The 13,036-nt window shown below is 36.9% G+C and overlaps 2 protein-coding genes across 2 annotated transcripts in view; one reads left to right on the top strand and one right to left on the bottom strand.

Annotated features, from left to right (window-relative positions):
• The window catches only part of LOC133837648 (ras-like protein family member 10B), a 47,869-nt gene extending 35,375 nt beyond the window's left edge, over positions 1–12,494 (bottom strand). The window contains exon 1 of the mRNA XM_062268485.1: positions 12,471–12,494. The gene's annotated coding sequence lies outside the window, so the exon portion shown is untranslated. The remainder of the gene's footprint in view (positions 1–12,470) is intronic.
• Positions 1,433–3,165, top strand: LOC133837664 (casein kinase I). The gene has a single exon (XM_062268504.1). The coding sequence runs from the start codon at positions 1,540–1,542 to the stop codon at positions 2,716–2,718; it is 1,179 nt and encodes a 392-aa protein (XP_062124488.1). The 5' UTR covers positions 1,433–1,539; the 3' UTR covers positions 2,719–3,165.
• Positions 12,495–13,036: the final 542 nt, after the last annotated feature.

Raw genomic sequence — 13,036 nt, 5'->3', positions numbered from 1 at the left:
AAATAAATGTTCTTTACAAAATAAATTAAATTTTAAGTAATTTTTGCAGGATATCTATAAATTTTTGTACTTAACTTTAAATATTTTGATAGTTCATTTGTCTTAGGCTTGTTAAAAATACATTATTTAAAGTGTTTAGATTCGCTCTTTAATGCGAATTTACGAACCGAATAAGTTCATGTTGATCTCTCTTATTGGCTGTGTCTGTGCATAATCGTAAATCGTTGGTGCCACATAGACACACAGACACACACACACACAGAGGCATATTCGCAAGGCAATTTAATAATAGTTTGGTCATAAATCTAATAAACTTAAAAGCAAAACAACAATAAACTACCAAGAACATGTCCCAGAGATAACAGTCAGCCAGGATGTCACATAACATGGCCTATGAGAACATGGACACAGCGCAGCAGCAAGGGAAACAGACGATCCAAATGCTGTAACATCAACAACAACAAGAACAACAAGAGCAACAGCAATAAGGACAGTGTGGAGCGGGTTATTATGTGGCCAACAAGGCCACACGAAATGGCAAATAAATTTAATTGCGAGTGCAAAAGGAAAAGCAATGGCAGCAGAAAACATGCAGGGAATCGGGACGGGAAGCCAATTGAGTGGCAGCTCCATAAGGTGCAGCTTGTTCACGAGGCAAGTCCGACCTGCCAGGTTGCATAATCAATTTGAAAAATTAATCAACTTTTAAGCGCAGTCGAGAGACGGAACGAACCGAGTAAGACGGGGCGCATGAGTGATGTGTGCGATGCAGTGACGGCTGCTCTGCACGTTATTGAAAACTAGTCAGCTGGAGAATATTGGAGAGCAAATGACGGACTAGAAGATACTACTTGTTAACGGAAAAGCTAAGAATAATGGATAAGCTTTTCCTTTTTGGACAATTTTCCTTTCTCTTCACCAGAGTTGCTTTAGTTATCAAGCACACTCTTTGTTTGTCAACTCTGTGCAGGGTAACACAATGTGTGCTTACTACAAAATTGGCAAATATCCACAAGCTGAGTGTGAAAATGATTTAAAGGACTAGCAGCTGATGTTCAATGTTATTCCATTTAACAAATGCCATTTGATGTTCACTAAAATTTAATTTGTTTGAATTGCAATTTGAAATTGATTTTTTGTTCATTTCGTTTTCAAGAATGACAGACAAAATCGAAAAACTAGCCGAAATGTGATTTGTTGTTTTGGACTTTAAGCTCAATTAAATTTGCATTGTCAAATTGAATGATTGATTTGAAAAAGATTTTCAAATAATTGCGAATGTAGTAAAAATCATATAATTGAATAGTTTTTGATTACATTTCATATTTGCTGTGGTATTTATTTATTTATTTACATTTACATACACATCAACAAAATTTGATTCACTGCTCAACGTAGCATTGAAATTTCAAGCTTTGAAATTATTGTAACATATTTTGTGGAGTTTCCCCACACAAAAAGTCATGCTAGTCATGTCTAGCAACACATTCAATACATTTCTTTAACATCAAGTCCAACACAAAAGCTGAAGGCTGAAGCATGGCGCAACGATGCGCTAATGATTGTCAATCTGAGCAGCAGGCAATTCGACGTCATCGCCAGCATCGAGAGCTGCTCGGAGATCAAGGACATCTGGAGGCATCGCAGGCTAAGCTACCGCCGGGTAAATTGGGCAAACAGGTGCCGCCCAATAGCATTGTCGGTGGCAGATACCGACTGTTGAGCCCCTTGGGCTGTGGATCCTTTGGGGAATTGTATCGAGCCATCAGCGTGCAGACTGGCGAGGAGGTTGCCGTCAAGTTGGAGTGCACTAATGTCAGATATCCGCAGTTGCCGCGCGAGGGAAAGATCTATAATATACTGCGAGGTGGAATTGGATTTCCACGCGTTCGCTACTTTGGCACCGAGAGCAACTACAATGTGTTGGTTGTGGACTTGTTGGGTCCCACTCTGGAGGATTTGTTGAACTTTTGTGCACGCAGTTTTAGCCTGAAGACAACACTAATGCTAGCCGATCAGATACTGGCACGTGTCGAGTACTTGCACATGAATTGTCTGCTGCATCGCGACATCAAGCCGGAGAACTTCCTCATGGGTCTGGGCAGTCAGCGCACTCGTGTCTTCATGATTGATTTCGGTCTGGCCAAGCGTTACTATCGCCCCAGCATCCGCAAGCACATCGCCTACAATGAACGACACGAGCTCGTTGGCACCGCTCGCTACGCCTCGGTGCACGCCCACTTTGCGGAGCAGGGACGTCGCGATGACCTGGAATCTGTGGGTTACTTGCTGCTCTACTTTTTGCGTGGTCGCCTGCCCTGGCAGGGACTTAATGCAGAGACGCGTGTGCAGAAGTATGAGAAGATTGCCGAAAGCAAATCCACTTTGGAATTAAGTGCTCTATGTGCTGGGCTGCCGTCGGAGTTTCACATTTACATGAAATACTGTCGCGGTCTGCACTTTACCGAGCAGCCCGACTATGTGTTTTTGCGTCAACTGTTTAAGAAACTCTTTCGCAGTCACTTTATGCTCTACGACTATCTGTACGATTGGGTGGACATCAAGTTGGAGACGGCTCAACAAAGGAACCGAATAGCTCAGAAATACGATAAGGATAAGGAGCGAAATCGAAGGAGGGAACGCAAATCAATGGCACGTCAGCCTTATCATCATCATCAGCCTCTTGAGGAGCAGCCGCGGGAAGAGTTTGAGGAGTGAGAAGTCGCCTTTTTAATTAACTGCAAGCTAACTATGTTTGGCATGCTTTTATCCATTACCCGTTATCCGTTCAACGTGTGTGTTGTTAGTCAGCGTGTTGGTGTGAGGGAGATAATGATTGTGAGAGAGAGAGAGAGAGACCACCGTCTATCCTTTGTTTATCAAATCAATAGCTCATCGCATAATTGGCAACCATTCGGCGAACCCCGAACCTCGAACTCTCGCAAATTTTTTTTGTCTCATCATCGCGGAGTTTTGTCCTTTGGTCTCTGTGAAATCTGAATACTCTTCTGTTATTCATAGCATGTTTAGCTCACTCTATGCTCTGATATACTAATTGTACAATAGTTTGGCTAATATTGTTCTTTCAATTTACTTTATCTGTAAAATTGTTGATTTCTGGCAGTATTAAAACACAAAAATAATAAAAAAAAAAATATTTAAAAATTTTATTTTTTTTATAATTTATATAAATATTAAATATAATCTCCACGATTTATTATGTAGTCCGTTTATGAAGCGATTCTTTTGTGTAGAAACTTTCTAAAACTGTGGTGCTTCCTTAAACTCTGATCGATTCAAAAGTATGTATTTAATAAATATTGTTAAATATAAAATTAAACTAAATTGTTAATTATTGGCATCAGTAAAACTAACAGTTTTCTTTTTTTAATTTTTGTGGTATTACATTTTAAGCACGCATTTAAGATTTTGGGATTGAATAAATCAAGTATTGTAATTTGTTGTGTTCAGAAATACAGGATTATCCCGATAAGGGCTCCGCTTTGGATTAAATTCGAAGTATTTATCCTTGAAATACACATTTGATTGCATTTTATTTGCTACTCTATCCGCAAGCTTCTCCCGAAAAGAGTATGACTTGTGTTTTGCAAGGCATACGAATATTTCCTGGCTGAAATAATGCCAACTCATGAGCACCCCGCACACTCTCACACACACACACACATTGTCAGAGCTTGTTAATAAAAGGGTTAATTAGAAGGCAAGTCAGGGCATGTAATCGGCACCGGCAACGGATGAAGCATCTCCAACCTTGTCTCCAATAGCCGCGAGTTGCTGCTAGTTTCAGCTGAGGGAAAAGAAGGCCAGCCAAGCCAAGATCTTTGGCAAGACAAAGTATATAAGTAGTATGCTTAGTTGTGCTGCAATAATGTGAAATGGAGCACACACACATACACACACATGCATGCAGATACTCGCACATATTCGTACAAATGGCGACTTAACTATTTGCTGGCCCAAAGCGATTTAGATGAGCTCTTTTCATAAGACTCCCCACTGGCAGCATGTGCGCGAGTGAGAGTAGAGCAGACATAAGAAGCGTGTATGAGTCTATAAATAACTCGCCTGGTCGCACGTACTGCGGCATCATGGCGCTGCTTGGACTTTCTTTGTGTCTGTGTGTTTGTTTGCGCCTGGCTGAGCAGCGACTTGGGACCAACGCGATGGTGAAGCCAAATCCCCCCTAGATGCCGCATACTCAAAATCCGCAAACTTGCCGCGTGCTGATGCATGCCTAATGCTAACCGCTGCATACATCCTCCACACACACACACACACACACAAAAATACACACACACGCACATAGAGTGCGCTGAAGCATAGCAATATTTGGTTTCGATTTTGGTTTTGGTTTTTCGGTAAACCATTTGAAATTACGTCTTTTTCTCTATTCTTATCTGAAGTCGTTTTATTTTTGTTGTTCTCTTCGTTTTGATCCCCTAAAGTCCGCTTAGCGAAATGGCAACAAATTTGTATTTTATTTATAAGTTGAGGCAATGACCAAGCATATTAAGAACGAGTATGCAAAGGATATGTCAGTTGATGGGTCCATTTGGGCTTCAGCTTGGGCGACATTCAAATTGGTCACTTAACGAAATCGAATGATTTACAGGTCAATAACGATTTCAGGCGGCTAAAGATGGCCAAATGATTACCCTTAGCATTAAGATGTTCATCATTCGGTCGATGGCATGACTATTGATTATTAAATTATTATATCCGAGGGTCAAACTTAGAAAACTGGAATTTACTGAATAAGTTCGTTTGTTCATTTTTGATTAGTGAACTCAGACGTTCGATTCTTTCGTATTCACAAAGTTAAGAGTTGCCACATCAATTCAAATAGAAAAAGGAACAACTAAACATGCACTAACGAAAGATCAAAAGTGAACTAAAGAACAAAAAGAACGAAGAAGATGAACTTTTTCAGTTCTTTGACTTCACTAAAAATTGCAATAAATTATGATAGTAATTGTAATAAAATGCAATATTCTCAAATGTGAACTAAAAGAAGTTCAATTAAATAAATTGTAATAACATCATTCACCCATTTTACTTAATAAAATATTCAAATATTTCATGGCTTTAAAATGCAACAGCAAAGACTTTTTCAAGGCAGTTTTTAAAATGTAGAATATAAAATACGAAATGTGTTGATGTGTTAATTAAAATATTCTGCAGATGCCATTGTGCCATAAAGGCAATCGTAGCTGGAAATCTGCAGAATATTTCATGCTTTATGACTTTTTTTTTGCATGGGGTGTAAGAATATTTTTAGAGTGCCCCTTTAATCGTGTGTGTGTGGTTTTCATTTCTTTTTTGTGCAAAGCTGGGCAACGATTGTCGACTATTGTGCTGGCATAAAACAATTTTTAAATATTATTCAAAGATGCAGGAATTGTTTTTTTTTCTTATTTATAGTCCGAGCAATGCAAACAATTTAAATGAATGCACATCTTTTATGAGCGTTTCTCTTTTCGTTAAATTGAGTTCCATTAAGTGCTATCTGACTTAATTTATTAACGCTAACATAATTTAAATGCTGTAATGTCAGGAAATTGAGACGCCACTCAAGCATACTGACTTACGCCGAAATACAGATTTAATTGCATAACTTTGTGGCGCGGATTGTTGTTATTGGTTGTTGGAATAAGAGATGAACAGATGAACGTTCGACACGAAACACGAAACACGAAACAGCAGCATCAGCAGCAGCTGCTATTGTAAATCCGTCAACAAGGCACAACGAATGTCCTGCATGATAGGAGAGGACAACGGAATATGTTGTGTGCGTGTGTGTGTTTGTGTGTGTGAAGAGTCGATAAGCAGCCGCCGTCACGTCGCACGTTCCATGTGGCGTATGATTAATGTGTCTGCACAGAGCTTAATGCTTTTAAATACGCATAAATGATTGGCAATGGGGCTGATGTTCTTAATGCAGTTTACCAACGAATCTGTCTGTGTGTGTGTGTGAGAGTGTGTGTGGCTCATTGGTTATGCGTGCGTGTGTGTGCAACGGCGCCTGTAATTTGATTAGCCATACGCCATGTATTGCGGTTGCAAGTGCAATGCCAGAATGGTTATCCGGTTGTCTATGCATTGCAATTTGAGCCGAAAATTGAGCCTCTTTGCAGTGAACTCATCAAAGCAAATTAGGCTCTCTCTTCGTTCTCTTCTCTTCCACTCTGTTACTCATTCGTTACGATTACGGTTTTGTACCAAAGGACACACAGAGTTGGGACTGCAAATTGCGACTGTTTTAAAGCCAGCTTTGACGTTTTGTGTACATTACTCGTCTCTGGTTTATTTATTGTGCTTGTATCTAAAGCAAACTCACTTCCCGCTGACTTTGACTTTAAGTCAATTTCTTAAGATAATACAATCCCCACAATTTAACGCTCAATTTCCTCTCTTTGGGGGGGCTCAGTTTGTTGTATGTGCTTTCTGTATGTGTGTGTGTGTGTGTCTAACTTATTTGCTAATTAGACAAATATTTGCCAAAGCAAAGTAGAAGCCTGGGAAAAGGCCACTAAAGCCATTTGAGAGGAGCTCAAGGCTTAAACTAAACAATTGGATGTGCCCCTATTTAATCTAATAAGGCTTTGATTGATGCGCTAATTGAACGTTTAGTCGCAAAGGCAAAGCAAATATTGATTTTATTGACATACATAAAGCCATTAACTCAAACAACCCGACAACAAATCGCCAAGAACAACAACAACAACAACCAACCAACAAAAAAAACAATAGCAATAACTACGATAAAAACGGGGCCAAAACTTTGTCTAAAGTTTCATTGTTGTTTTCATTTTGAATCCCTGCTAATGGGTATTTTAGTTTCGTCATAAAAAGTGTAACCTATTAAGATAAATAATGGATTTTTTAAACTGTCTAACTGTTTGTGTATTTTGGAGTAAATTATTTTGCGTGTTTTAAAATGAACATATATGTTATTCAAATTTAATGGAGAAATTTGTCACGGGAATGATTTTTGAAAAAAATAGAAATCTTATTTAATTATATTTTACTGATGATATTTTTAACAAACGGTAATTTAAAGTACTTAACATTAATTTAATATTAACATTAGTTAATACTAGTTATTTTGATAACTAATCAACTGTAAATTATAAGGAAGATTTGTGAGTTTATTTTTTTTTTGTCTAAATTAGACAATATGGGTTGTAAAGAGTATTTGATTTTCGTCAAGACTTTGAAAACTTTTCTTTCTTCTTTTTTCTAGCTTTTAACGACAGCGCCGATGCCTGCCGCCAACAGCTAACAATGTTTGTGTATGTGTGTGTGTATGTGAGTTGGCCAAAGCCTTTGGCTATTAAGCCAATTTTGAGGTACACAGCGAAAAAAATGCAAAGTGGGCTTGAAAAAGAGTGGAAAACATCGCCGGCTTTTGTAAAAAGTTTTTTTTTTTTTTTTAGAAGAATTTTATTTTCGCATTTTGTTGTTGAATTTTGTGCATTGTTTTTGTTGTTTTTGCCACGTCCACACTGACATCTGTCAACCCTTTTTAATTGCTCAACATTTGCTTTGAGCTTATTGTCGCTTGCATCTAAAATTAGCTAAAATGCTGCAGGAGACTGTAATGATGGAAAAGAGGAGAGAAGAGAGAGGAGGAGAGAAGAGCCATCTACTTAAGACACTTTGTGTCTTTTGTTTTAATTGCTTTGATTGCCGCCCTTATCAGGGACAGATACTTTGACCCTTGCGCAGAATTCTCCGCCTTGTATTCAGCCACGACGTATTAACAATTTTCAAAGTTAACTTCAAGGTCATTAATTACTATCTCCGTAGTCGCGGTACTCGCTGTATTCGCTGTTGTTGCCGTTGTCGCAACGACAGCTGTGGCAAGTTCACAGGCTGGCTGCATTAATAATGCATAAAATGGTCGCTCACATGCAAGCGATACTCAATTGGCTAAATACCCGGATTAGCCTGCCTAGTTACATTCAGTATTCTGCTCACTCCTCTCTCTCGCTCTATCTGAACGGAGGCATTGACGTGTCTCTAATTAGTTATGCGTGTTCGCTCTTCATTCATTTGTCTTAGTTAATGGTCGCAAAATATGAATGAACCATGGGCGCGTGTTCTACAAACAACCACTTCACTACATTTTTCAGTAAATTTTTTGCTGAATCACTATTTAAATTGCACTGCAATTTATTTCAATTTACTGGCAGAGTGCTCTTGATGCTCTTCATTGTGAGCAAACACAAAGCACTATTGTTATACTCCGGAAACTAATATTTAACTGAAGTTATAGCAATAGAAATGTTTCGATTATTTGATTTGAAAAAATTGAATGCTTAACAATTTTTGCATAACAAATTCAAACAATGTTTTATTTAGTTGTTCGTTTGTTGATTTTCAATCTGTGAACTAAGTTCGTTCAACTCGTTCGCTCGATTCTTATCAAACGTTTTTTCTTCGCTCGATAAGCGTAATCGATTCCGTTTATCGATTCATTTCGTTCATTGTTCGATTTCTTTCATCGTTCGATTTCGTTCATCGTTCGATTTCGTTCATATTTAGTTTGTTTTTCTTTTACTTTCTCCGGTTAATAATTTTAAACACTATATTTTTATTAGAAAAATTATTTTCTTCTAAAAAATATTGTATAATTTGGAACCAATAAAAAATCTAAAGTGAGCAACTGAACTAAACCGAACTAATAACAAAATTGATCTACAACAACTGAGCAAAAATGGAGTGATGAAGGGTAAACTCATTTATTTTTGTTCGTTCGTTCGTAAACAGCCCAACACTAAATCCAAATGCAGAAATATAAGTATTACACCGGCTTAGACAAGAGCTGCTCAGATTTGCAGTGCTTGCTTTGCACTACTTTTATCGGTCATAATACGTTTACTCAGATGACTTTGCAGCTGAGTCGTAAACAAGAACAACAATTTGTAATTCGAGTATTCTTGAAGATTTTTGTATACTAGAATCAGTAATAATGAAGTTCAGATTCTAGACACTCAAATTGTTGTTAATATGCTAAATAATGAAGCATTGATAATTATTAATAATTTACCGAATATAATAATAAAGAATACAAATAAATTCGAAAACATTTATTTTAATTTAAATAAATTAAAGCAAAAGCATTAATTCCTGATATTTTATAAATACATTGCTGTCGTCCAATGTATTTAATTAAACATTTATTTAGCTGACATAAACGGAAAGAAAAATTAAAGACATCCTGCATGATTAAGTATTCAATGCATTTATAATTTTGAGTAAATTGAAATATAAATCCCTAACTATTAAAAGAATTAAAAGACTTTCACAAAGCACGGCCAGCACATTAATTTGAATGGCAATTGCAAGTATTTTAATATGTATATTTGAATTTGGAAGAAAGCAAAGAAATTTGCATGTCTATTTCTATTTTCGAGGGCTGTCGTATAATAAGTGTAAAACAAAAACACAACAAGGAAGAGAACTCGAAACCGAAACAGACGGAAACAGAGACAAGAACTGTTATTTACGAGATAACTACGAGTATTAAAAAAAAACAAACACGCAAAAGACAGACAGACAGACTCACTTTTAATGGTAGACAAAGGATATCGGGCAGGGTTGACGATGACTTCATTGGGAAATTCATTTAATGCCGGGCACGAAGCCAAGCAAACTCATCTTCAAAGCAGCACGCATAGTGCTTGAGTTGGTTGGTCCCTGGTGAAAAGCCAGTCGAAATACAATAACAACAATAACCAGATACAACAACAGCTGTGGAAATTGTTTGCCAATGCCCAGTTCAGCAGTTTTATTTCATGCATCCTTGGCAAACTTAACCAACAGTTGCATTCGCATTGCATGAGTGTGCAAGTGTGTGTGTGTAAGTGTGTGCGTGTGTTTATCTATGGTATGTGTGTGTGTGTGTGCACACCGTTTCCGGTTTCAAGTATATGCGCCAGACTGTGTTGTAACCTTTTCCTCTCTCTTTGTTTATTGTTGGCTTTTTGTGCTCGAAATTGTTATAGCAATTTCAGATCTCTGTTTGTATCTACTTAAATTGTTTATTGAAGCAACTTCTCTCATGTTTTTATTAGTTTTGTCTGCTTTTCCTTTTTTCCTTTCCTTTCCCTTACGTTACTTTCCTTTTTTGTTTTAGTTTTAATGTGTTATATTATTTGAATGCTCAGCAAACGCGGCGTATGGACAACTTTTGCCAGTCAAGTGCATAAACTGCTCAACATGCATTTCCAAAAAATTTTAAATGTTAGAAAAGTTATTGCTACAATCTCCCCAAGAAAGTTTCGATTGCCTTGCTATGCCAAAAAATGAACAAGAGAACTTTGTCTAAAGCGTACAAGCAATGATTATTGGCATGGACACATTGTAAGCATTACAGTTGTATACAGTCTCTATATGTTATTGTAAATAATGCAATTATAGTCAAAAGCGTCGTTTAGAAGAAATGAAAATTAAAACTTTATCTTATCTCTAGATACGTTGTCATTGTCTTTGATTACAGTGGTCAAGGTTTGTATACCCGCTACTCATAAAGTAGAACGGTATTCCAAATGTACGCCTGCAGGAAATGTACTATGTATATGTAATAGGCATAAGGAGTAATCGCGGACTCCATAAAGCATGTACATATTTTCTTGATCAACTGAAACGATATAGCAGTATCCGTGCGAACACCTAGATAACACAGACTATAAGACTATATTTTTTTTTCGACAGCACTTGTAATGCTTTTGCCACGCCCATTTTCGCTCGAGAAAATCAAAAAAATTGAATATCGAGCGATATTTTGAAGACAGAGTTTTTTGGTACATACGTATGTATGTACAATAATAACTACAGTATTTTTGATTCCTAAAAAATTTGGTTGCGATCAGATAAAAATTGTAGTAGTTACTTTATGAACGCCTGCTGCAAGAAGGCTTTACATGCTTTCGTTGATAATCCGGTATATTTTCGACTCTATGGTATATCAAATATAGCCTTTGGTATATTTAAACAATTTTTCCGAATATTAATTTGGTTTACTTTAAGAACTATACCGTACGGTTTTTCTTTTATTCAAAATGGGTAGCAGGTATCTCATAGTCGAGCACACTTAATTGTAACTTTCTTACTCGTATATATTCGTAAAATACACACAACTCAAGCTAGTCTGAAATTTACACATTTTGAACGTAATCAGAGACCTACATATGTATGTAATCATTGATACTTTACCCTAAAGTTAAGGCCTAATTTTATATTAATTATTAAATATACATAAATAGATACAAAATAAAATACACATACTATACCAAAAATGATTTCTAAGTCTTCATTTGTCTATTATTTTGGTATGAATGTGATTATTCACAAACGATTCAATGGAAAGTTAATAATTCTTTAGTAATTATAATTAAACATATATTTAATTCGAAATTAAATGACTATGTGATTACTAGCTATTAAAAGATGAGACGCATCTCTTTGTGACATATGAACTAATTGCATTAAATTAAATTAACCTAAAGCGTCAAAGCTTCGCTAAGACGATTTTGTTAAAATTGACTGTCCTTCTGATATGAGATTAAGTTTGGATTGGAATAAGTTTCCTCATAATGTGTTATGTATGGTAGTAACTTGCTTTACTGTTTCAATTGCTTATTAATAAATAAATTTAATAAAATTGTAGCATACTTTTAGGTTAATATGTGATGATGTTCATCGGCTAACCTTGGGAAAAGGAATAACAAAAATTAATTAACACAAAATAAAATACAAAGTAAGAAATATGAATAAATTTATACACAAAGCTTTAGAAGGCATTCTTTGAGAAAGTTGTTTGCGCCATATTACTAATCATAATGGAAAAAGTTCAAGATGGAAATTCAGTAGCTATGTATACATATATAAAAATCTTGTTAGCTTATTGCTTAAGAAGAAGGCATAATTAGTTCATGGCTCAATTTAGCGGAAACAAAAACAAAAAAAACAAAAACAAAAAATATGGCATCGCTCGTTGGATGTTGGGCAATTGTTAAACTGCGCCACGTGCCTCACACAAGGTTTAGTCTCATAATTTTTCATGTAGCTTGTGTCTTAGTCGCAGTCTAGCTCATTTCCGCATTACAAGCATAATCTTAGTGTCCGTTGTCCTGTGCACAGGATATGCGGCACACAGCACGTAGGTTGGCCAAGATTAATGATTGCCATTCTCGCTTTCTTTTCCTATGCACCTGACTGTGGTCTTTGGCATCGAGGTTCGCTTTGGTGTTGTTTTGGTTGCATACATTTTAATAATTAATGCATAAATAATGATTTATGCAAAGTCTGTGGTCAGGCAGCTGGTCGATGCGAAACCAAAGAAATAATGTACATAATGGCAAAGAGTGGGCCAAGGAAAATCAGAGAATGTGCAAAACGGAAAAACGGAAAAAAGAAAATGAACATGAAGAAAAGGAACGAACCTTCTGCTCTCAGAGCTCTTGCCACTGTCAGATGCCAGTTTTCAGTTGCCAGTTGCCACTTGCACCACAGCTGCTGTCGTTGCCGATGATGTTGCCTTTGCTGTTGTGACTTTAGTTTCCGCTGTTGGTCTCCTTTCAGTCCACACTTGCCGCACTTGCCACAGTTTGCAACAAAACAGTTAATCCATCATCATTATGAATTTGGCTGTTGTTTTTGTTTCTTTCTCTCTCTCTCTCTCTCTCTCCGCTCTTCCTCTCGTTTTTTTACGTTTATGTTTTTATGCTGCGCGTTCGCTCTGCTTTTTTGTTGTTGTTGTTGTTGCTGTTGTCGTTGTTGAAATTTGTTGCTTTGTGCTGTTTACAGTTGTTGGTGGTGTCGACGCTGCTCATGTTGGCAGCAACATAATATCCTTTTTTTAATGGTTAAATAACAAAACAAAACGTGACAACGCAGCTGCTGCCACTTGGCATGCGAGTTTTTGTTTTTGTTTCTGTTTTTTTGGCGGATGTTCGTTGGGTCAAAGGTTGCACGTCGGTTTATAACTGCTGTGGTTGTTGTTACACGA

The sequence above is a fragment of the Drosophila sulfurigaster genome, chromosome 2R, assembly GCF_023558435.1.
Source record: "Drosophila sulfurigaster albostrigata strain 15112-1811.04 chromosome 2R, ASM2355843v2, whole genome shotgun sequence".
Taxonomy (NCBI): Eukaryota; Metazoa; Arthropoda; class Insecta; order Diptera; family Drosophilidae; genus Drosophila; species Drosophila sulfurigaster.
This window is presented reverse-complemented; position numbering and strand designations above follow the sequence as displayed.